At 46.9% G+C, this 25460-nt stretch overlaps 1 protein-coding gene across 1 annotated transcript in view; it reads left to right on the top strand.

Moving 5' to 3' along the window:
- chn1 (chimerin 1) overlaps nucleotides 1–22936 on the top strand; it is a gene marked incomplete at both ends in the record, with an annotated part of 54240 nt that extends 31304 nt beyond the window's left edge. Inside the window, 4 exons of the mRNA XM_084314337.1 lie at nucleotides 9600–9677; nucleotides 15864–16001; nucleotides 22235–22340; nucleotides 22765–22936. Coding sequence (XP_084170463.1) covers nucleotides 9600–9677; nucleotides 15864–16001; nucleotides 22235–22340; nucleotides 22765–22936 — 494 coding nt within the window. The remainder of the gene's footprint in view (nucleotides 1–9599; nucleotides 9678–15863; nucleotides 16002–22234; nucleotides 22341–22764) is intronic.
- Between the last annotated feature and the right edge of the window lie 2524 nt (nucleotides 22937–25460).

Below are 25460 nucleotides of genomic sequence, written 5' to 3'. Positions count from 1 at the left end.
CACCTGCGTCAACTCCCTATCCCGCTCATAGACGGTGCCACCCCGACCCTGCTGATAGGCTCCGACCATGCAGACCTCATAGTCCCGATAGACCGGGTCCATACAGGACCCAGAGGTTGTCCTGCAGCAGTCGAGACCTGCCTAGGATGGACATTACAAGGCCCCCTCGCCAAGTCTCTTAACCGAACAGCAGCCACTGGCTGCCTCCACTCCGGAGCGACAGAAGAAGACACCACACTCCTGCAGCATGTCGAGAGGCTATGGACACTAGAGACAATGCCCTTTAAGAACGAAAGGAAAGACATTCATTCTAAGGAAGATATTTACGCCATAACCCTCCTCGAGCAAGGGACACAGAGAGTCACAGTTAACGGAGTGATGAGATACGCAACTCCACTCCTGAGGCGAGAGGGAATGCCCACCTTTCACGCCACAAAAGAGGCGACGGAGCGGTATCTATTGAACACAGAGCGGCGCCTAGCCAAAGACCCCGCTCAAGAAGCTGTGTACCGCGCTGAGATTAACAAGCTAATCACAGCGGGACACATAAAGAAAATTGACATTAAAGAGGCCGATCAGACGACCGAATCATGGTACGTGCCGCACCACAAGGTCCACCACAACGGCAAGGATCGTATTGTGTTTAACTGCAGCTACCAGATCGGATCACAAAATCTGAATAAAGAGCTCCTGGCCGGCCCAACACTCGGCCCCTCTCTACTAGGCGTGCTACTACGCTTCCGCCAGGACAAGGTGGCTATCAGCGGCGACATCAAAGGGATGTTCCTGCAGGTGAGACTAGTGGAGGAGGACAAGCCCCTGCTGCGGTTCCTATGGAGAGAGAGGATCGGAGATGAGCACCCAGCCATCTATCAATGGGAAGTCCTCCCTTTCGGAACCACATGCAGCCCATGCTGTGCTACGTTTGCACTACAAAAACACGTCGCAGAGGACCCAGCAGCAGATGAAGAGGTCCGACAAAGTGTGACAAATAGTTTCTACGTGGACAACTGTTTACAAAGCGTCTCGACGCCAGAAGAAGCCGAGGCTCTCCTACTCAAGCTCCGCGCCTCCCTGATCAAAGGCGGCTTTGATCTCAGGCAGTGGGCCAGCAGCGACCCGCAAGTACTGCGCAGCCTCTCCCCCGAGGACAAGGCAGCGAGCAGCGACACCTGGATGGCGACCATCCCAGGAGAAGCCCAAGAAATGACACTAGGACTAGTCTGGCGCTTCAAAACAGACTCGCTCCATTATAGACACAAACCCCTGACCAAGGAGCAGGGAAGGTCGACGGCAATACCGACCACCAGACGGAGTGTATACAGAACACTCGCCAGACAATATGACCCGTTGGGATGTATTCTACCTTACACCACCAGGGCAAAGATGATTGTAAGAGCGCTATGGGACAAGGACCAGGGCTGGGACGATCCCATACCCGAACACCTTGCATCCACATGGAGAGAGTGGGAGACGGAACTCCGCTCACTCCCAGGTGTTAATATACGCCGCAGCTACTTCCCACCCACAGTGAGGCCAGAGACATGCAAGATCGACCTGCACGTATTCAGCGACGCCTCTACAGTGACGGACCAGAGTTTCTCAGGCTCCCCGAAGAAGAGTGGCCTACACCCACCCCACGGGAGGCGAGTAAAGAGGAGGCAGAGAACAAGAAATCTATGTTCTGTGGGTTGACACACACACTCGTCCCCACAGACCCCGACATAGACGATTGCCTCACCCTACAGAGTGCGCAGCTAAAGACATTTCTGTGGCACCACCCAGAGGTTCAGCCCACGACTGACATTTCAGCAGCTGACTACGAAGAAGCAGAACTTCTTCTACTACAACGAGCCCAGAGAGACTCGTTCCCCGATGAGCTAGCCTGTCTACAGGGAGCAAAGCCCGTCCCATCAGACAGCAGACTGCTCCACCTAGCCCCCGAGAGCGACGCCCATAATCTCATCAGAGTGGGTGGTCGTCTGCGGAGAGCCCCAGACTTACCGGATGACGTCAAGTACCCGATAGTCTTGAACAGCCGACACAAGGTCACAGAGCTGATCATAAAGAAATACGACGAGGATGTGCACCACGCAGGGGCAGAGAGAGTCTTCGCGGAGATCAGACGTCGTTATTGGATACTGCAAGGGAGAGAAGCAGTGCGGCGCTTCCAGCGAACCTGTCTAGACTGTCGTAAGTGGCGAGCCCAGCCCAGTATACCCCGGATGGCTGACCTACCTCCCTGTCGCCTCCGACTCGGCGACAAGCCTTTTCACTCCACCGGTATGGACTGTTTCGGCCCGCTGTATATAAAGAAAGGAAGAGGAACCGAGAAGCGGTGGGGTATTGTATTCAAATACATGACCACCAGAGCGATACATATCGAACTCCTCCCAACCATGAGCACAGACTCATTCCTTATGGCCTTCCGCAGATTCACATCACGGAAAGGAAAACCGTCTACATTATTGTCTGATCACGGGACAAACTTCAAAGGCGGAGAAAGAGAGCTGAGAGAGAGCTTCCAAGCTATGGGCCCAGAACTTAAGACCCACCTCGCTCCATCCCAGATTGACTTCCAGTTTAATCCCCCGAACGCACCTCACTTCGGTGGAACTTGGGAACGAGAAGTACGTTCTATAAAGACAGCCCTGTACGCCGTGCTTGGGGCCCAGACCGTGGCGGAAGAAGTCTTAATGACAGTCCTCACGGAGATCGAGGGAGTATTGAACTCAAAGCCCCTCGGTTACGTCTCAAGTGATGTAGCAGATGTCGACCCAGTCACCCCCAACACACTCTTGATGGGGCGGCTGGACCCCACGCTACCACAGACAATGTACAGGCCTGAAGAAGCGAACGGCCGAAGAATGTGGAGGTACAGTCAAGTACTGGCTGACAAGTTTTGGAACAGCTTCCTACTCCACTACATGCCGTCCCTACAGACCCGCCAGAAGTGGGTGAAAGAGAGAGACAATTTGACAGAAGGAACAGTCGTCATGATTATCGACCAGTCACTACCCCGAGCTATGTGGCCGGCTGGCCGCGTAAGCAAAGTGATCACCGGTGCCGATGGAAAGGTCCGAGCAGCTGAAGTGCTCGTCCAAGGGCGGACCTACACCCGACCCGTGGCGAGGCTAATAGAACTGCCGAGGCTCCCTGATACTATCGATGACGACCATGACCCCATGACTTTGTGAACTGACTGACCCTCACAGCGGACATTGAGTAGTGGACAGTGCGGTTAATCTGTCTCTGCTTAGCTAATTAGGTGGGACTAATTAGGGGGCGGCTGTTACGAAGGATCAGATTAAACCGAATATATATATTTATTTATGGATATATATTGAATAGTATTTGTATATCGTTTGATATCCCTTGTATATTCCTTGTACATATACACGGAATATACCTTTAGCCTACTATAGCCCATAATAGTTCATTCTCTTATTCGACAAGGACCTGGCGCCAGGGTACAAGCCCCTTGGAGCCAAGTTCAATGGTACCGACGAGACATGTCTCTACTAGCCCCGGCTCTGCGCAGGAATACGGCTACCGAAAGGAGAGTGGCACTATTTGTTCACCGTGCATATAAATATGGCGCAAGTAAATGTAGAAGAGCCTTAGTCCTTTACCCTTCTACCCAACTAAGTAACAGAACGTGAAGCCTCACCCACGATACCGCGTGCGGTGTAGTATGGCCTGTTTGGCCTTAGAATAGCATCGAGACCTCGTGCGAATTAATAGCTGAATTGTCAGAGTTTGGCACTGTACCGTCGAGTGCGACGTATTTCTATTAAGTAATAATAGTCTATCGTGTATGGTGCATCGTGCGGTTAGAGTTCTAAAGTGACCAGCATCTCCAACGCTTCCTCGTGTTATCTAGAGTCTTATCCAGGCTGGGGCCGACCACACATGGCGCTTTCTTCCGAGGAGATCTAGACGAGGACCGAGGGACATGTACACTGGATTACCTACCCGACGACTGCTGAGCCCTATGCGGCTGGAATATATTTGCTTTGGTACTGTGATTTGTGGAGCGGATAATCGCCGACGCCTGTGAGTGTTGGATTTACCCCCGAGAGGAGTCAAGTTGAGTCGGCGCTCAGAGAGACTGAGGTCGCCTAGCTTCTTCTTCACTGTGGAGCTACAGCCTACAAGAGAACCAAGGTGTATTCATCTGCGGATCAAGAATCTACTGCACTGTCTTCTGTACTTGAAGTCTCCCTAGATATCGTTGACCAGACGGTCTACTACCGACGGCTCTCCTACCCCCCCTACCGGCCTACAACCGGGAGGACCCCTTCCAGAATATCCTGCTATATCATTAAGAGTACCATAGATCTAATTCCCTAAGAGCCAGGTTGTATACTTGCTTCCTGCGTAACCAGAGATTGGACATTCAGTGTTGATTTGCCTACGAGTACTCATTTGCCTTACAAGTGCATTCAAATCATAAATGTAATAGTAACTATTATATGTACCTTTGCTATATATTAAATATTTGATTATTACCTTTGTGTGGACCCGATTTCATTGTGGGAAAGTGTTCATCATATTTAGATATCGTGTACTGTATGGCCAGTAGTTAAAGTACATAAAGCGGTAGTGGTTTAATGATACCATACTTATCAATACAGTCAGGGAATTGTACCCCTCAGTTACAGCTACGGTCTTGTGCAGTGCTATTCCCAAACCAGGAGGTGATGTTGCCGGTCAGGATGCTCTCTATTGTACATGAGTAGAAGTTCCTAAGGATCTTCTGACTGACTTGGAACTTCCTTAGGCGCCTGAGGAAGTAGAGGCGTTGTCGTGCCTTCTTCACAACACTGTCAATGTGTGTGGTCCATGTCAAGTCCTCTGATATGTGGGCTCCGAGGTACTTGAAACTGTTCACTCTCTCAACCGGTGCCCCGTCGATGCTGAGGGGGCTGTAGTCCTTGACCCCCGACCTCCTGAAGTCCACAATCATCTCTTTTGTTTTGCTGACGTTCAGGGAGTGGCAGTTCTCCTGACACCACTGTGACAGGTTCTCTACCTCTTCCAGGTAGGCCCTTTCGTCGTTGGCAGAGATCAGGCCCACCACTACTGTGTCATCAGCAAATTTGATGATGGTGTTGTTGTTCCGCTGTGCTACGCAGTCATGTGTGTACAGGGAGTAGAGGAGGGGGCTCAGAACACAGCCCTGGGGGGCCCCTATGTTGAGCGTGATGGATGAGGAGGTGCAGTTGCCGGCTCTTACCACCTGGGGTCTGCCCGTCAGGAAGTCCAAGACCCACTGGCAGAGGTCATAGTTCAAGCCTAGCATAGTCCTCCCTGTCCAGTCCTCCTAGTCATCCTAGTCCTCCCTGTCCAGTCCTCCTAGTCCTCCTAGTCATCCCTGTCCAGTCCTCCTAGTCCTCCCAGTTCCTGCCCTTGTCCCTTGCCCTGTCCTGTTTCCCTTAGCCTTCCCCTTAGCCAGCTCAAGCCTAGCATAGTCCTCCCTGTCCAGTCCTCCTAGTCATCCTAGTCCTCCCTGTCCAGTCCTCCTAGTCCTCCTAGTCATCCCTGTCCAGTCCTCCTAGTCCTCCCAGTTCCTGCCCTTGTCCCTTGCCCTGTCCTGTTTCCCTTAGCCTTCCCCTTAGCCAGCTCGCCTCTTAAAGGCACTGTGCCTTTTTCCCATTTCTTGTTTTCCAGTAATTTGTGTTCTCCCTTAAAGGGACAGTGCCGTTTTCTGTGTGTTTCAATAAATGCCCAGTTCTTGGCTTACTCTCATACCTGTCTTGTGTTGTGCGATTGGGGTCGGTTACAAACCATAACAGTACGACCCGACCCATCGACGACCCCAGCCAGCACAGACGGTGTATGTTGAGTTTGCCTTTTTTTTTTGTTCCCTCTAGTAGCCCTGTTAGCTCCCCTGTTAGCTTGTTAGTCTCCCCTGTTAGCTCCCCTGTTTAGCCTGTTAGTCTTTCCTGTTAGCCCTGTTAGCTTCCCTGTTAGCCCTGTTAGCTCCCCTGTTAGCTTGTTAGTCTCCCCTGTTAGCTCCCCTGTTTGCTTCCCTGTTAGCCTCGTTAGCTCCTCTGCAGCTTGTTAGGCCTCTACTACCAGCATGGCCCCAGTCTGCTAGCTTTGCCCCGGCTGCTAGCACAGCCTCTATGTTATTGCAGCCCTTGCTGCTGGCATAGGCCCTGTAGCTAGCCATGCCCAGGCAGCTAACCCAGTCCCTCTGCATGGCCCCAGTCTGCTAGCTTAGCCCCGGCTGTTAGCACAGCCTCTATGTTAATGCAGCCCTTGCAGCTAGCATAGGCCCTGTAGCTAGCCATGCCCAGGCAGCTAACCCGGTCCCTCTGCATGGCCTCCACTTTTTGTGTAGCCTTCCCTGTTCCCCTCTCCAGTGCCCCTGTTCCAGCCCTGTCTGCTAGCCTAGCTCCGGCAGCTAGCGCAGCCTCTATGTTAATGTAGCAGTACAGCTAGCATAGGCCCTGTAGCTATCAGTGCCCTGGCAGCTACCCTTTCCCTCTGCTAGCCCCTTCCCTGTTCCCCTCTCCAGTGCCCCTGTTCCAGCCCTGTCTGCTAGCCTAGCTCCGGCAGCTAGCGCAGCCTCTTTGTTAATGTAGCAGTACAGCTAGCTTAGGCCCTGTAGCTATCTGTGCCCTGGCAGCTACCCTTTCCCTCTGCTAGCCCCTTCCCGGTGCTCCTCATAGTTACCCCTCTGCTCCTCTAGTTACCCCTCAGCTCCTCTAGTTACCCCTCAGCTCCTCTGGTTACCCCTCAGCTCCTCTAGTTGCCCCTCGGCTTCCCTAGTTACCCCTCAGCGGCCCTGTTCCTTTGCTAGCCCCACTTTTGTTGTAGCTTCCCCTGCTAGCATGGCCCAGTACTTTTTGTTTTGTTGCCTTGTTTTTTCCCCTGCCCCTCTGTCTGTGTTTTTGGGTCGCCCGGTGGCTCCCGTGGAGGGGGGAGTACTGTTAGGTTCTCCTCTCCCTGGACCTTTAATTCCTGTTCCCTGTACTTTAATTCCCTGTCTCCTCACTTCACTAGCCCCCGCCCTCGCGTTCGTTTGCTCTTCAGCAGCCACACCCTTGGACTACCTGTCATTATGTGTTTGATTGGTCTGGTGCCGAACACACACTTCTAGTTTCAAGTATCAATTACCTTCACGCACCTGACGTGTATTCTAATTAGTTCCCCTTTGGGCTTTAAGTACCTCGCTCTTCCCCTCTGGCCTTGTCGGGTCGTTCCGTATCATATCTCTATTACCAAGACTCCTTCGGGAGGTTCTCTGTCTAAGGGCTCCTACGGGAGTTTCGGTTTCTGTCTGTTATGCTGTTTTCATCTCCGGCGTGAGATGCGCTCAAGCCTTCGCCTCCTGTCGCCGTTTGCCTGGAAGGAGACACTGGACTGCGCTCTCTAAACTTCCACGGGAGGTATTCCAGTGTTCCACTTCAGACCTCCGCACAGCAGACGTCCAGACGCGCATCCAGACCTCCGCGCAGCAGGCGCCCAGACGCGCATCCAGACCTCCGCGCAGCAGATGCGCTCTTCACTCCAGACGCGCATCCAGACGCGCATCCAGACCTCCGCGCAGCAGACGCGCTCTTCACTCCAGACGCGCATCCAGACGCGCATCCAGACCTCCGCGCAGCAGACGCGCTCTTCACTCCAGACGCGCATCCAGATGCGCATCCAGACCTCCGCGCAGCAGACGCGCTCTTCACTCCAGACGCGCATCCAGACGCGCATCCAGACCTCCGCGCAGCAGACGCGCTCTTCACTCCAGACGCGCATCCAGACGCGCATCCAGACCTCCGCGCAGCAGACGCGCTCTTCACTCCAGACGCGCATCCTGACGCGCATCCAGACCTCCGAGCCAGACGCGCTCTCCGAGCCAGACGCGCTCTCCGTACCGGCGCGTACTCCAAACAGCCGCGCACCACTCAGTATTCCGCTTGGACAACCCGTTCCCCGTAGCGACGCGCTCGCCCTGTTTGATCCTGCTCTCTTTACGCACAGCGCCTGGGTGAGTTTTGCAAGACTGTCTTTTGACCCTATCATTTTTCGTGTGTGTTAAACACTGAAGAGATCCTGCTTTTGTTCAGACTGTCACTCACCCTGTGCCTGCTTTTTGGATTGTTCATTTGGGATAATATTTGCTTGAACTTTGCTCACTGTGTGATTTCACACCGAAGATATTTTCACCTGGATTATTATTGGGACATCGCTTACTGTGTGTATTCACACCGAAGATATTATCACTTGGATTATAATTGGGACTTCGCTCACTGTGTGTATTTGCACCGAAGATTCTATCACGTGGATTGTTGTTGGGACATTACTCGCAGTGTGTATTTACACCGAAGATTCAGTCACTTGGATTACTCTGTTTTGGGACAAGTCACTTCTCCTGTCACCTGCTCTGTTCCCAACTGTACTCTGAGCTAACCCGCTCTCTCTCTCCCTCTCTGTCCCGTTTCCACCTCGGAGAGCTGCCGAGAGGATTCTGCAGAGCGGCTCTGACGTCACTGTCAGATTCCTCAGACGAACCTTCCCGGGAGAAGCTGCAGAGCAGCAACATTCTTCTAATGCTTGTATCCCAGTCTTCTTGTCCTCCTAGTCTTCCCTGTCCCCAGCCCGCCTCCGCGGGCCTCTGTTCCTGTTTTCCCCTCTCTAGTCCTCCTAGTCCTCCCTGTCCAGTCCTCTAGTCCTCCTAGTCCTCCCTGTCCAGTCCTTCTAGTCCTCCCTGTCCCCAGCCCGCCTCCGCGGGCCTCTGTCCCTGTTTCCCCTCTCTAGTCCTCCTAGTCCTCCCTGTCCAGTCCTCCTAGTCATCCTAGTCCTCCCTGTCCAGTCCTCCTAGTCCTCCTAGTCATCCCTGTCCAGTCCTCCTAGTCCTCCCAGTTCCTGCCCTTGTCCCTTGCCCTGTCCTGTTTCCCTTAGCCTTCCCCTTAGCCAGCTCGCCTCTTAAAGGCACTGTGCCTTTTTCCCATTTCTTGTTTTCCAGTAATTTGTGTTCTCCCTTAAAGGGACAGTGCCGTTTTCTGTGTGTTTCAATAAATGCCCAGTTCTTGGTTTACTCTCATACCTGTCTTGTGTTGTGCGATTGGGGTCGGTTACAAACCATAACAAGTTTTCTTTTTAGGATTATATCAACGATCCTGTTGGTCTTGCGTGGTAACGCGATTACCAGGACTGATGAGGGCTGTGGTAATAGCCCAGTAAAATGTAATGGGCATTAGACGACTCTGTTTCCTCTCGCCCCGGTTGATTACATTTCGGTTAAATCTCTCAGCTGTGGCGGAAACCCATCTCTTCATTGTCTGGCTTCTAATCTACGTCTGTAACTAATGCTAACTTTGATTTATGTCTTTATTATTTTGACCACTGGTGCGGAAAACTATTCGCATCTGCCCGCCGTTATCACCTGATGTGTTATTGCAGACATTCCGCTGCTAATTCCTCATGCATATTTAAGAGCATCTAATAGCTCTTTCCTATATTGGCCCCTGAGAAGACGTATGAAGGTGAATTTGGCTACATTATGCGCACGCTTGACTGAATGAGCCGACCGATGAGGGTCCCGATGGGTTTTGAAATGCCTTATTTGTCATTTCGTCCGTTCCTGCCTCAAGGTCTGACGTCTGAAGGGCTGTACAGAATATCCGGATTCAGCGACTCCGTGGAAGACGTCAAGGCGGCGTTTGACAGAGGTACGTGAGCTTTTTGACACTATGTTTTTACCGCAGATTAGCGGAAATCTCTCTCGCCCCAACGGTACGGTATAATTTCACCTTCTTACAGATTTCACCTGCACTCGACACTGCCGGATCCGTTTTCCCGACTAATTAGCATTTGGCGGGAAAGATTAGCATTCGGCGGGAAAACGGATCCAACATGTCGAGCGCAGATGAAATCTGTAAGAAGGTGAAATTATACTAGCATTGTGATGCGTTTACACAAGGGCACACGGAACAATCCCGGATTAAGAGGGAAACTGACACATTCACGGGGAGATTAGCGTCCCATCTGGGGCCTGTCATGCGTGGGCCACTCACACTGGCTTTTACAGGCCGGGCTGGTCCGGGGTCAGGGGTCAGGGTTCAGGGTTCAGGCGGGGGATGGGCCGCGGAAATGCTCCAGCTACCGTCAATGCCTCAAACCTAATTAGAAGGGTGTTGTTGAAAAACCCTCCCTCTGTGTTACTGTAAGGTCTTCCATCATCAGGGCTGGAGAAAGGGACACATTACCAGTAATGGGATTTTAGTCATGTGATTACCAAAGGTATCGGTTACATTTACTGTTTAAAATTAAATAAAAAAATATAACAGATAACACTACTACTTCTGAGGGGGGGAAAGGTGAGTACTTCAGAATCAGAAAGGTCTTTATTGCCAAGTAGTTTTCACATACAAGGAATTAGCTTTGGACGTTATCGGTGCCACATTAGCGGACAGACATTAACAAACAGATAATACAAAAGAGGTGGAGTAAAATAAAATGAATATGAGCTAAGTTAAGCACAATAGAATAATATAATTATGAAATAAATTATAGGCCAGGGATGTACAACTGTAAATAAGAGGTTGAATAAAATTATTATATGGGATATGAACAAAATTAAATATAGCACTTTTTTCAAAGACATTTAAATTAATTTCAAACCTTTATTTCAACTCATAAGACACTGAGGTTACCCCCATTTACAGCGATTAAGAGCTTACAAAACGAGACAGAGTTTATCAGCAAATTTATAAATATAGGCAGAATAAATAACAATAAACGATAGAAAATCAGCTAAGACGGTTACAAGTCGACACACGGTGGTCGGAGATCATACTTTTAAATGCAGCAAGAGAAGGAAGAACCTTCAGCTTCAGAGTCAAATGATTTGTTGAGGGGAAAAAGATATTTAGATAATGAAATTATAGACAACTAGCATACAGTAATTTCACTATCTATAAGCAATTGATAGGCCGCTTGTGCGGATGCAGATTACAGTGTAACTGGAATAAATAGATTGTTTTGTTTCCATATTCAGAGGACTATGACTGGAGGCAAAGTAACCCAACGGTGACCGAGAGTAATAAGATTACCTAACGAGTTCCGTCGTTCAAAACATCACATCAATCATTTCACTTTGTTTCAAACCTTCATTTAAACTCGAAAGGCAACTGTGGTTTCACTCATTTACAGTCACGTTGAGTGTACATACAGTAATAAGCAAATGTAAAATCACACAGCATATAAAATCACACAGCATATAAAATCATAACAACTTGATTGACAAAGGTTGGAGATCAATGTTTTAAACTCTGCAACAGAGGGGAGAATCTCAAGCTTTAAGGACTTTGATGGAATGGAATGTTTTAAGTTCATTCCATCAGCAAGGGGGAATCATAGCAAAATGCAGATTTACCTTGCACTACACTGCATTACTACACTACACACTACATTATTAAAGGTGCTGTAATTGGTATTTTCTTTGTTGAAATAAATGGTCTACATGTTAAAACAATAGCTCTACAATAGCTACAATAGCTCTACATTGCTCCCGATGAGCAGGTTGGCACCTTGCATGGTCGCCTCCGCCATCGGTGTGTGAATGGGTAAAATGTGAGTAACAAATTGTAAAGCACTTTGGATAAAAGCGCTATATAAAAAAAAAAGCAGCCATTTACCATTTAAAGCCATCACTGATATATAGAGTGTTTTGGTCAGTAAGATCCTGTATCACATGTGTCAAGACATAATACGGGGCACAAGTCTAGATGTCTCTCCTCGGAGAGGGGGAAGGGCCACAAACCCTTCATCCCTCAATTCACACTGTGCCATGACCATAATCTGCTGATGCAGGGGGGGATTTTCTCCGCGTGAAGCTTAGGTTTAGGTTTAGGTTTAGGTTTACTTTATTTGTTCAAGGGGGACAGCGTACATTAATAAAACATTTTAAAAACATAAATGCACCCAATTTGCACTAAAAATACAAAATTTATTTTCTGGTATCCTGTTCCCACTTCATCCAATCAGGAGAGAGAACTCCACACTGACAAAAATAAGAAATAAAAACAAATTATGTGCTTGAAGCAAGTAAAATTATCTGCCAGTAAATCTGGCTTGGCAAGATTTCTTGAAATAACTCTCTCCTGATTGGATGAAGTGGGAAGGGATACCAGAAAATATATATATATTTACTGCAGAGTGGAGGGACTGGGAGACCCATGTTACTGACCAGACACTCTATATCAGTGTTGTCTGTTTACTGCAGAGTGGAGGGACTGGGAGACCCATGTTACTGACCAGACACTCTATATCAGTGATGGCTGTTTACTGCAGAGCGGAGGGACTGGGAGACCCATGTTACTGACCAGACACTCTATGTCAGTGATGGCTGTTTACTGCAGAGTGGAGGGACTGGGAGACCCATGTTACTGACCAGACACTCTATATCAGTGATGGCTGTTTACTGCAGAGCAGGAGGGACTGGGAGACCCATGTCACTGACCAGACACTCTATATCAGTGATGGCTGTTTACTGCAGAGTGGAGGGACTGGGAGACCCATGTTACTGACCAGACACTCTACATCAGTGATGGCTGTTTACTGCAGAGCGGAGGGACTAGGAGACCCATGTTACTGACCAGACACTCTATATCAGTGATGGCTGTTTACTGCAGAGTGGAGGGACTGGGAGACCCATGTTACTGACCAGACACTCTATATCAGTGATGGCTGTTTACTGCAGAGCAGGAGGGATTGGGAGACCCATGTTACTGACCAGACACTCTATATCAGTGATGACTGTTTACTGCAGAGCGGAGGGACTGGGAGACCCATGTTACTGACCAGACACACTATATCAGTGATGGCTGTTTACTGCAGAGCAGGAGGGACTGAGAGACTCATGTTACTGACCAGACACTCTATATCAGTGATGGCTGTTTACTGCAGAGCAGAGGGACTGGGAGACCCATGTTACTGACCACACACTCTATATCAGTGATGGCTGTTTACTGCAGAGCGGAGGGACTGAGAGACCCATGTTACTGACCAGACACTCTATATCAGTGATGGCTGTTTACTGCAGAGTGGAGGGACTGGGAGACCCATGTTACTGACCAGACACTCTGTATCAGTGATGTCTGTTTACTGCAGAGCAGAGGGACTGAGAGACCCATGTTACTGACCAGACACTCTATATCAGTGATGGCTGTTTACTGCAGAGCGGAGGGACTAGGAGACCCATGTTACTGACCAGACACTATATCAGTGATGACAGTTTACTGCAGAGCAGGAGGGACTGAGAGACCCATGTTACTGATCAGACACTCTATATCAGTGATGGCTGTTTACTGCAGAGCGGAGGGACTGGGAGACCCATGTTACTGACCAGACACTCTATATCAGTGATGGCTGTTTACTGCAGAGTGGAGGGACTGGGAGACCCATGTTACTGACCAGACACTCTATATCAGTGATGACTGCTTACTGCAGAGCAGAGGGACTGGGAGACCCATGTTACTGACCAGACACTATATATCAGTGATGACTGTTTACTGCAGAGCAGAGGGACTGAGAAACCCATGTTACTGACCAGACACTCTATATCAGTGATGGCTGTTTACTGCAGAGTGGAGGGACTGGGAGACCCATGTTACTGATCAGACACTCTATATCAGTGATGGCTGTTTACTGCAGAGCAGAGGGACTGGGAGACCCATGTTACTGACCAGACACTCTATATCAGTGATGGCTGTTTACTGCAGAGTGGAGGGACTGGGAGACCCATGTTACTGACCAGACACTCTATATCAGTGATGTCTGTTTACTGCAGAGCAGGAGGGACTGAGAGACCCATGTTACTGACCAGACACTATATATCAGTGATGGCTGTTTACTGCAGAGTGGAGGGACTGGGAGACCCATGTTACTGACCAGACACTCTATATCAGTGATGACTGTTTACTGCAGAGCGGAGGGACTGGGAGACCCATGTTACTGACCAGACACTCTATATCAGTGATGACTGTTTACTGCAGAGCGGAGGGACTGGGAGACCCATGTTACTGACCAGACATGTTACTGGCTGTCGGAATGTAGAGCTATTTAACACTTATTAAAAAAAAAAATATATATATACCACTTACAGCACCTTTAATCATCATTCTAAACTGGAAATCACTAGTCTGTATGGGGTCACATTTTGAATGGCTCCCCCCTATAACCCCTGGTATGGGCAGGGAGTAAAGAGGGGCCCCACATCTGCAGCTAAGATGGCTTTCTTGAGACCAAGAAAGCCCTGGAGCTGTGGGCTGAAGCCAGAGCAGCATGCGGAGCTGTGGGCTGTGGGCTGAAGCCGGGGCAGCATGCGGGAAGATCAGCCGTGACAGTCGTGTCATTTGGCTCACGGCGCTGCAGCGTTCAGACCTCCAGTGCAACTAGGCCACGGCCGTCTCTCCGGGCATCCAGCACAACCGGAGGGAAGGCAGCATGAAACAGGCGAGGGGTACGGTTGGGTACCGTTCACATTTGAACCGATACCGGTACCGGTACCTGTGAATCGATACCGGTACCCAACTGTACCCTTTTTCTTTTTTCCGGTACTTTAGTCTAAAATAAATTTAATCTACTTACCTCAGTTGAGTCCAAACTTGAAAAATGAGTCCAAACTTCAAATGATTTATTATCGTTATTATTTATTTAGAACAATTTGTTAATATATATATATATATATATATATATATATATATATATATATATATATATATATATATATACATATATATATTAACTAATTGTTCTAAATAATATAATATAATATATAATATTGCAGCGAATGTTGTCTGCATCTAGCTTTGTAAAGTGTAACCACACTTGCGACCGCTTTCGGCTTGCCATTTGCCCCGACTGCTTTGTTGTTGTTGAATCAAGTCAAATCCTAGGTAAGCGTGAGCGTGAGCGTTGACGTGAACGTGCGGCACACTTCATAGTTTTCGTTTCGTGTGAATACTTCGTGTCGATACCCTTAAAAGTACGGTAAACATTTTCCTTTATTGAACCCCTTGGGGAAATCATAGCAGCATGGGGGAGGGGGGGGAGGGGGGGGGGTAATAGTATAAATACATAAATATAGGCAATACAATTAGATCTGAATATAGAACATTTTGAAATATGAGAAAGATAAACAGTGTAAGTAAGATCCTGTTTGAGTAAGATCCTGTATCACGTGTCAAGACAAGTCTAGATGTCTCTCCTCGGAGAGGGGGAAGGGCCACAAACCCTTCATCCCTCAATTCACACTGTGCCATGACCATAATCTGCTGATGCAGGGGGGATTTTCTCCGTGTGAAGCTTAGGTTTAGGTTTAGGTTTACTTTATTTGTTCAAGGGGACAGCGTACATTAATAAAACATTTTAAAAACATAAATGCACCCAATTTGAGCCGAAAGGTTAATTTCCCCCTGGCAGAAGGTACAGGCTAAAATCCTGTGTGAAAAAGGGTTAGCAATACAAAAAGAATAAAAGCAAGATAAATAACATTAGAATAAAGACACAAACAAAAGCACTTATGGTAGAACATACGATAGGATAGGGATACAGGGCACAATACAGTCATGGGCACATCATGACATATTAGAAGACCCAGGCATAGACAAACGCACAATATCCACACACACACACACACACACACACACACACACACACACACACACACACACACACACACACACACACACACACACACACACACACACACACACACACACACACACACACACACACCTACACACACACACACACACACACACACACACACACACACACACACACACACACACCTCAGCTCGGAGAACAGCTCTGCTCTCTCGCCTTCATCTCGTCTTCGTGTGTCTTCGCAGATGGAGAGAGGACGGACATTTCGGTGAACGCCTACGAAGACATCAACATCATCACGGGGGCGCTGAAGCTCTACCTGAGGGACCTGCCCGTTCCTGTCATCGCGTACGCCGCCTACCCGAGGTTCATCGGGGCAGCGAGTGAGTTCCGAAGTAGACAGTGTTATTATTCTATGTCCCCGTATCCGAGCGATATTCAGAGCCAACACGTCCTGTATGCGTGCATTTTTTCCCTAAGCGGGTTGTACTTCCGCGTTCGGTTTGCGCGATCTGATTGGCCACTGACGTTTCTGGTCATGTGACATGTGCGCCAATCGTGTGACGCCTAGTTCAGCCACCGGTTAAGCTTAGGCACTCTTTCGAAGTTGGTTATGGTTAGAGTTTGTCTTTAGAGCAGGGCGATAGAACGCCAGCCCTGATTCCAAACTCTAACCTTAACCAACTTCGAAAGAGTCGCCTAAGCTTAACCAGTGATAAACTAGGCGTTAGGTAGTTTGCAGGCTGTTCAACCCGGAAATAGAAACATCAGTGGCCAATCTGATCGCGCAAACCGAACGCGGAAGTACAACCCGCTTAGGGAAAATCTTCATGCGTCCTGTATCCTACAACCCAGCCCTTATGTTGTTTAAAGGGGAACTATTTTGCTATTTCTTTCACTATTTGGGCAGTTTTACACAATTCCTGTGACACTAGGGAACACATCTGTAAGTTTTTTTTCAAAAAAATTCATTGTTTTGTATTTTTAATGAAGTACTGTAGAGCACCAGTTTCTGCACTTCCAGATTCCAAGCTGTTTTTGGCTGCAGGCTCCGCCCATACTCGCAATGTGCTTTGAGTGACAGTCACCCATCAGACTGTCTGACATGATTATCGTTTTATTTTACAAACGTATTCAAGAATAAACATCATAGCCATGTCACAACAGCAGTTATAATGTATATTTTCATCAATACGTTTGTTTACCAATAGGTTAAACCACAATCAGAATACATCTGCAATCTGCCAAAAAGGTCTGCAGAGACTCTACTTCCTGCGCAGACTAAACACTTTTAACACATTCCCTGCCACGGTTCTATCCATCAATGTAGGCTCACTGCCACCACTCTAAGCCTATGGAGATGTTCACCTTCTATGCAGGGCTATAACTTTTTTAATTGTATTGCTAAATTGACATTACTATGGCCCATTCAACATCAATTATCTATTGTTCAGGATGTAGGAACGTTATACTTTTTCATTCATAGATTCTTCCAAAAATACCTTCTAGAATATAAGTATGTTTTTATCGTTTTCTGCAGTAATTCCAAGAACGTGAGATATAGGCCTAAACGCATATATAGATTATCGATTGCCGCTTCTTTCCCATCACGCTGTACAACGGGATTGGCGGTGGATGTGTTAATATGGACAAAACACTTATGGTTTTGTTTTACAAATCTTCTGTTGAGTCCATTTTAACCTTTTGTATTGTCTCCTGGTATGGCAACCTGTCAATACAGAACAAAAACAGTCTGGCCAACATAGTCAAGATGGCCAGCAAGATAATTGGGACCCAGCAGCTTTCCTTGACAGACATTTATAACAGACAAATTCTGCGGAAGGCTCAGACGATCTTAGACAGCTCTGACCATCCTCTCCTGGAGGAGTTTGTCCCCCTCCTCTCTGGCAGGAGATATAGGCTCCCCAGACTAAAGAGCAACAGATTAAAATGTCCGTACATCCCCAGGGCACTAAATGCACGTAACTTCCTTTAAAATAACAGTAATGCATTTTCATTCTCCTTTTCTTTTTCCTGGTTGGATTCTGTAAGATGTAATGTTTCTTGTGTTGTGTTATTTGTTGTTGTTGTTGTTGTTGTTTTTTTTTTTTTTTTTTTTTTTGCACCATTTCAGCAAAACAGTGAAAAACATTGACCATGACAGAAAGTGTATAAAGGTGCTGAGTAGAGGCAAGAGACCCAGATGGGCCTATACGGGGCCTCAACTCATTAAATCATTGGATAAAAAATTTCCCCTTGAGGGACAATAAAGTCTGAACTGAACTGAACTAAAGTGTTATTACTTATTAGTGAGATTTTAGTTTTTGAAAATGTAGTTCTTGTGTCACGGAGATCGGCCATTTTGAATTACCGGCCGTTTGGGGAATGTCATTTTGAGTCATTCTGAGAAGAGGACATCCAGAGCTTTCAATGAGCGTCGGCATTTTTTTAAACTACACTTCCCAAAGGCTCTAGCTTTCTTGACAGAAGGTGCGGCCGCGGAGGTACGCAGATTATTATGCAAATAATTCTCACATCGTCACAGCGGGGACCTAAATTCAGAATGGCTTAGTTCAGTGGGGGAGGATCTCGTGACATCTGAACTGGAGGAATGCGCAAATATGAGAATTTGAGACCTGGACAGTGTTGGTACAACCCCACGTTGCTAGAAAACAATGCAAACCCCTGGAAAAGGCCATTTATAAGATAGTTCCCCTTTAAATGTTCTCTAGGGGCCTCTACCTCCCTCGAGGGCCCCCCACAAATGAGGAAAGTGAACAAAGTTTTGTTGATTATTTGTTGATCGTGTGTGAAAACGATAGTGTGATAGTGTGGCAGGAAGAGGAGTGGTGGCGGTGCCGGTTCTAGCCTTTCCTTTCAGGAACCCCCCCTTCCTCACTCGTGTAAACCATCGACCACACAGTCACTTTATTATAGACAGAAATGTGACGACTGTTTTGACAATTAAATGATGTGCTTGTTCCACGTAATCACATGTGGTTTAATTCCAAATGATCAAATATCTTACTGACTCAAACATCTTAGTGGACCTTTTATTGTAGTAGTAGTTTATTGTCACGAATAAAGTACAGGTACATTACAGTGAGATGCTTGGTTCATACACATACAGCTCATTATAGTAATATTCCACAATTATTACAGGTGATAGTAATAATGGCACACATAAATTTCACACCGACATGCGCATTTGATGATACATGCAGGACTAAGACTAAGTCTCTGCCATTTCCACGGCGCGGCGTCTACATAAACTGAAAAGTTAGCTATTGTCACGTTAGCGTTTAACAAACACGTAGCGTTTGGGAGGAGAGGAGAGACAGCTGTCCAAACCTGTCCGAACCTGTGTTCTCAAGTTCGGGGCTAAAGCTCGCTGGCTAGCATCGCCTGCTAGCAAACTGCAAGCATGGCATTACTTTTTTCATTTGCTGACAGTAAACAAAGTCTCAACGACGTTAACCTAATTTGGAGGAAAAAACAGGCTCACCTACTCTCTGCTCTCATGGAGTTCTCTCTCCGTCCGTCGCTGCTTCACAGCCCGGGGCGTGTTACTGATTTTAGGTCATCCTCGCTACATCTTGTCAACATCGAAATGTCACTGACGCGAGGCGGAGGTGGGGGTGGGGCGCAAAGCAACTTGCATATTGTGTATGTACATCATACGTGTTCCGATGGTCTGAATCCACTATAACTACTACTACTACTACTACTACTACTACTACTACTACTACTACTACTACTACTACTACTACTACTACTACTACCAGGGCCGCCTGGGAGAAATGCGAGGCCCTGTGCGAGATTTAAACGCGAGCCCCCCCCCCCCCCCCCCCCTAAAAGGTAAAAAAATATATATATATATAATTTTTTATTTTTTATTTTTTTTAATACAGTCAACATATTCTTAAATAATAGCGCTGCCCTAGGCTGGGCATGATACAGTCAACATATAGCAAAAGAGAGAGAGAGAGAGAGCTCCCGTTCTACAGTCAATATACAGTGTTATCGCTGCACAGACCCGGCAATGCCCCTGACCCTCCACCAGAGCAAGGCCAGAGAGAGAGAGATAGAGAGAGAGCATGTCTGTTTGTGTGTGTGTGTTAGAGAGAGAGCATGTATATGTGTGTTAGAAAGAGAGAGAAATATATAGAGAGAGAGCATGTCATTTTGTGTGTTAGAGAGAGATATAGAGCATGTCTGTGTGTTAGAAAGAGAGAGAGAGAGAGAGCATGTGTGTTTGTGTGTTAGAGAGAGAGAGCATGTCTGTGTGTGTGTTAGAGAGAGAGCATGTATGAGAGAGATAAGCAAAGATGAGCCCCTAAAGGATATTCAACTTTTAATGGAAGAACAAAACAGAAGGAAAAGATAACTTCACAAAGGCAACATGAATATACATAGATCCAAAAGGACAAAGATCAACACTTAAATCCAAAGAGAAGAGGGTCTATACCAGAGAAAACAAAGTAGCAAGGAGCCAATGGCCGACATCAGCTAAATAGGCTAACTGCAAATAGAGTAGCCAGGTACTGACACCAGGCCACACACAGCTTTGGCCAACGCTACCCAAGCTACACAAACGACCAAGACAATTCACACACAGCACATGTCGTATCTCCAAATGTTGTGAAGTAACATATGTTTTGCCTGGAAAAAAACATCGTTATTAACAAAACATTCGGGAGGGGAAGGAAGGAAGAGTGGGGTAATGTCCAATGGACATCTTACCTGCACCAAAGAACGCAGGGCGAAAGGCCGCAACACAGGTCTCCACGTTGACGAAAGGCCTCTCGCTGGCGGGACAAAAAGAAGCTATGGCCGGAGCCTTGTCATGGTGCAGGCCCGACTACATCTTCTGTCAAAGATGATGTCGTAGTCAGAGTGCCAGGGCCTGCTATTCTCACGGCTAATGTCAATGGTCGTAGCACAAGCTAACAGCTAACTCTAGGCTAACTGTTAGCATCAAGCTAACATTCCCAGCCGAGCGAAAATGAGCAGCTAACGTCGTAGCTAAACAGCTAACTGGCTAACAGTTAGCTCAACCCGGCTATCGCTAACCACTAGCTAACGCAGAAGCAAGCTATGCGGCTACCACTGAAAAACTGTACAACGTGAGAAAAGCAATACAGGCCAACACTTCAGACAGCCGCTGTGTTTTCCTTTTCTCATCCGAAGAGGGAAGGGAAAAAGAAGGCAATACACGTCCCACTACAGAGTGGTGTTTACCATAGCGGTGCCGGCAACAAGTCCCTCGCGGACTATAGCCGACTTGAGCATGGAGATATTCTCATAATGAAACACCAAGCTCACCTCCCTCGCACCAGGTGCTGACACCAGGCCACACACCATTAGCTACTACAACAGCTAGCCGGCCCGTTTGGCTCCCGAGAGAGAGAGAGAGAGAGATATATCCACAGCGGGAATAGAATAGAGTGCATTAAAAACTCACCAAACGTCCAAGAGGATGGAGACAACCGCGTGGAGTTGACGAAGTTCATCTGCTGAATGACCGTCCTCTTCATCTTGGCATAACAATGCTGCACGCGCTCTCTCTAGGTTAGCTAACGCTAGTTAGCCTTTAGCTAAGCTAGCTACTAGCCGACATCATCATGGCTATCCCGACTGAACCACACGTTAGCACTCAATATTATAACGTAGCTAAAGCTAACTAGCTGTCCCTGCCTTTAGCCGGGATGGCTAGCCTGACTGAACTGTCTAACATGTAACAACTTTCATCTTCACTCCATCTGCCGAATGACCGTCCTCTTCGTTTTGGCTGGCATAACTAAGCATAACCTCCAAAGCTGCACGCGCGAAATAGTCAAACGCAGCTGACGCACGCCAGCGTACACATAATGTAACCCCTCCCTTCTTGAAACCAATAGTATGTCTGCTGCAGAGCCCCAGAGCTCCAATAGAGAATAGTGCAGAGCCGCAGAGCCAGGAACATTCTACAAACGTGTCTAATGTGAAATATATAAGCATATAAGCAAAACTAGATTTTAGGTCTGTGATGAAAAAGGGCCTTGCGGGAAGGGGGGCCTCGAAAAAAATAAAATAAATAAAAAAAACAATTTTTTTGTGCGAGGCCCCCCTTCCCGCGAGGCCCTGTGCGACCGCACTGCTCGCACACCCCCTGAGGCGGCCCTGACTACTACTACTACTACTACTACTACTACTACTACTACTACTACTACTACTACTACTACTACTACTACTACTACTACTACTACTACTACTACTACTACTAGTAGTACTACTACCACTACCACCACCACTACTACTACTACTACTACTACTACTACTACTACTACTACTACTACTACTACTACTACTACTACTACTACTACTACTACTACTACTACTACTACTACTATTACCACCACTACTACTGCTATTACTATTACTACTACTATTACTACTACTACTACTACTACTACTACTACTACTACTACTACTACTACTACTACTACTACTAGTAACACTAATGCACTACACCTACACTGACTAGTACTAGTAGTACAACTACTACCACTAAGACTACTACTACATTCTTAGTGACTGCGGTAGTTCTAATAGCACTATTCTATCTGCTTCCCAGAGTTCACAGATCCAGATAAGAAGCTTGAAGCTTTCCGCGAGGCCTTGGAGCTGCTGCCTCCCTCCCACTGCGAGACCCTGAAGTACCTCATGGCGCACTTAAAGAAGTAAGTGGAGTCGCCCGTGCGATTCAGCCGCTTAGGGCGCATCCCATTTACCGATGAAGTCGTAAGTTCAAGTACGACTCACGGGCCTTTCTCTCTCTCTCTCTCTCTCTCTCTCTCTCTCTCTCTCTCTCTCTCTCTCTCTCTCTCTCTCTCTCTCTCTCTCTCTCTCTCTCTCTCTCTCTCTCTCTCTCTCTCTCTCTCTCTCTCTCTCTCTCTCTCTCTCTCTCTCTCTCTCTCTCTCTCTCTCTCTCTCTCTCTCTCTCTCTCTCTCTCCACTATACTGGCTAGTAAACCAGGATCCGATTAGCATAATCTTGGGAAAAACTACAAACTAGCATGAGCTAAAAAAATCTGCTTTGCTACTGTGGTTTTATACAAAAGAAATGAGCATCGTTTTTAAGGGTTTTCTTTTCCCCTTTCGCAGCGTGACGTCCAACAAGAACGAGAACCTGATGAATGCGGAGAACCTCGGCATCGTGTTCGGACCCACCCTGATGCGCGCCCCCGACCTGGACGCCATGACGGCGCTGAACAACATCCGCCACCAGAGGCAGGTGGTGGAGTTCCTGATCAGGAACGAAGACGTGCTCTTCTGAAGACGCGGAGTCGCGGGCGGAGAACGGCTCTTTGTTTTTTAGCCTTCGCTAGAACGCCATGATGCTGTCTAATCGCTTCCTCAGTGGATCTATTGTATTACAGAACGTAATGCAGTTTTTTTTTTCTATGCCCTATATGTATGACTGACCCTGACGTTGTTCCTGCCCCCCTATTGGGTGTGAATAATGTACCTTCTGTATCCAGACATGGGCCAAAATAGTGAATAGCCTACTTTTGTAATAGTTTGTTTTAGCCTACTTTAGGTGCTGGACGGGTGGGGAGTGTCCGAAAGTTTAAGAACAATATTTGAAAAGTTAATTTAGTATGCATTTCTGTTACAACGGAAAGCTTACCTGACACTTGAAGTTATCTTTATAGGCTGTGATCAACATCACAAGGAGCGATAATGCCACTGATTATAGCGTTGCTAGTTGCTACCGCAGCTAACGTTACATAAGTTACATACATTACCGCTCAGCCTCACAGCCCTACAGGCGTTGCTGTTCATGGTCGTGGTAAGACCATGCTCGTATACAAATAAGGTTTTGTCGGAAACTAGCCAAAATTAGCTTCTCCTCCATTATCGATTGGTTTGTTTCGCTGTCGATTTCTCTTCAGATATCTCCCGATTTGTCATCCCTCCCCTCGGTTGATTTGATCGCTCCCTCGACCGAGAAGGCGGCGTTGACGTCAGTGCGCTCTGTGGCTAAAGTTGAAACCATTTCAACTGAGAGAGAGAGAGCGCCCGGAAAAAGCGTCGCTTTAAAAACGTGAGGCGTGTAGTTCGGAGGAGACCATTGAAAACCATTTAAAACAATAGAATAAAGCGCGTTCAAAAAGGCGTCCAAGTGATCACAGCCTCGTGCGGTGGAACCCCACCCGTCTGGGATTTCAAGCACATTAAAACAAACGCCTAGAACTCTAAATACTATTTGAACGCAGGTTTGCTCGTACGTATGTCTCCCCATTTTTGTCGGGGGTTTTTCAAAACACTGACGGACCAGCATGCATTGGTGCAGGTCTTCTTTTTTAACCCTTTATAGCAGGAACCCAGCATGTGGTCAAGACTGTGAAACATTGTGACTTTAGTTTGTCCTGTAGTCATCCAGAGGCCTCATCTATAAAATAATAATATTAATAATAATAATAATAATTATTTGATCTCGACCTAGATTCTATTGATCATATTCAGACGGCGGCCATTTTGCTCTTATGTCACACTCAGGTTGGTATTTCATTCCACCAAGGAAACTATAAAAGAAGGAAGGGTCGTTGTGTCAGAATAACAGCGTTCTAATGCTCTGCTTGGTGCCAGACTTTGGTGCCAGTTCTAAATTGAAGCCTGTATTAAAATTCTAATTATACCAGCTATCTGAGGAAATATAGATCAACCGATATATCAAACGTTAGCTAGTTAACAAGGCAACACATTGATGTTAACTCATCTGAGGTAACAACCTGTTTAAACGATGACGAGATGACCCTTCCTTCTTTTATACGTTTCTTGCTTTCCACCCTGTTCCCATCCAAGGTAAGAGCAAAATGGCCACCATGTGAATATGATGAAAAATACAAAATAAATATTATACAGCAGTGATACTTTGGGTAATAATAGAAATTGCATTATGCTTTTGATACAGTATATCACAGAAGACTGGAGAAAATCAAAGCACACAGCTGATTTTGACATCAAGATAATTGATGAATCACAATTCTGGCTTGGATTTGGTCGTAAGCACAAGGTTTGTGCATTTTATAAATGTGGCCTCAGATTCCTTTAGTTGCCTATTGTGCAATTATTTCTGTGAAACATAGAGTTCATTTGCAAACACCTATATCAATTTTTTTTGTCATTTTCACAAATCATTGTGCATTCCAGGTAATATCAGTCAAGCTGCAGTTGGGTTGTTTTAATCAAGTAAAAATAACATTTATTTTTTCAGTTTTATTTCAAATTAAATGTACCCTTTTTTGGCAAAAGCAGATAACTCAGAGATTGCAAATGAACCAGATTCATCTTTTCTTCTCAGCTCTATGCCATAAAGGACATCAACTCACATTTTATCTAAAAGACCCATCTTTAAAGAGGACTTTGAGCCAAAGTTACACATGAACCAGATTTAGTGCCATGTTTTCTCTATACGTTACCTTAATAATTGTCATATTTTCTCTGCTTGGCTACGTCCTAAAGGACATAAACTCACATCACGCTAAGATTTCTTAAAGTTACTCTGCATGCAATTCGCTTCCAGCCAACACCGCGTGAATACCAAACCCAGCCACATTTCTCGGAGACGCTCTCTGATTGGCCGACGCCTGTTTCTACACTGGTTAAGTTTAGGCACTCTTCGAAGTTGGTTACGGTTAGAGTTTGTCTTAGAGCGTGACGGCAAGTTCTTTCGACGGTTAAGCTTAGGCACTCTTTCGAAGTTGGTTAAGGTTAGAGTTTGTCTTAGAGCATGGCGATAGAACGCCAGGTAGTTTGCAGGCTGTTTGACGTGGAAATGGGCAAAGACACAGCTC

Source organism: Notolepis coatsorum (genome assembly GCF_963971535.1).
Source record: "Notolepis coatsorum genome assembly, chromosome: 5".
NCBI lineage: Eukaryota > Metazoa > Chordata > Actinopteri > Aulopiformes > Paralepididae > Notolepis > Notolepis coatsorum.
The sequence above is the reverse complement of the archived record's forward strand: the minus strand, read 5'-3'. Positions and strand labels throughout refer to the sequence as shown.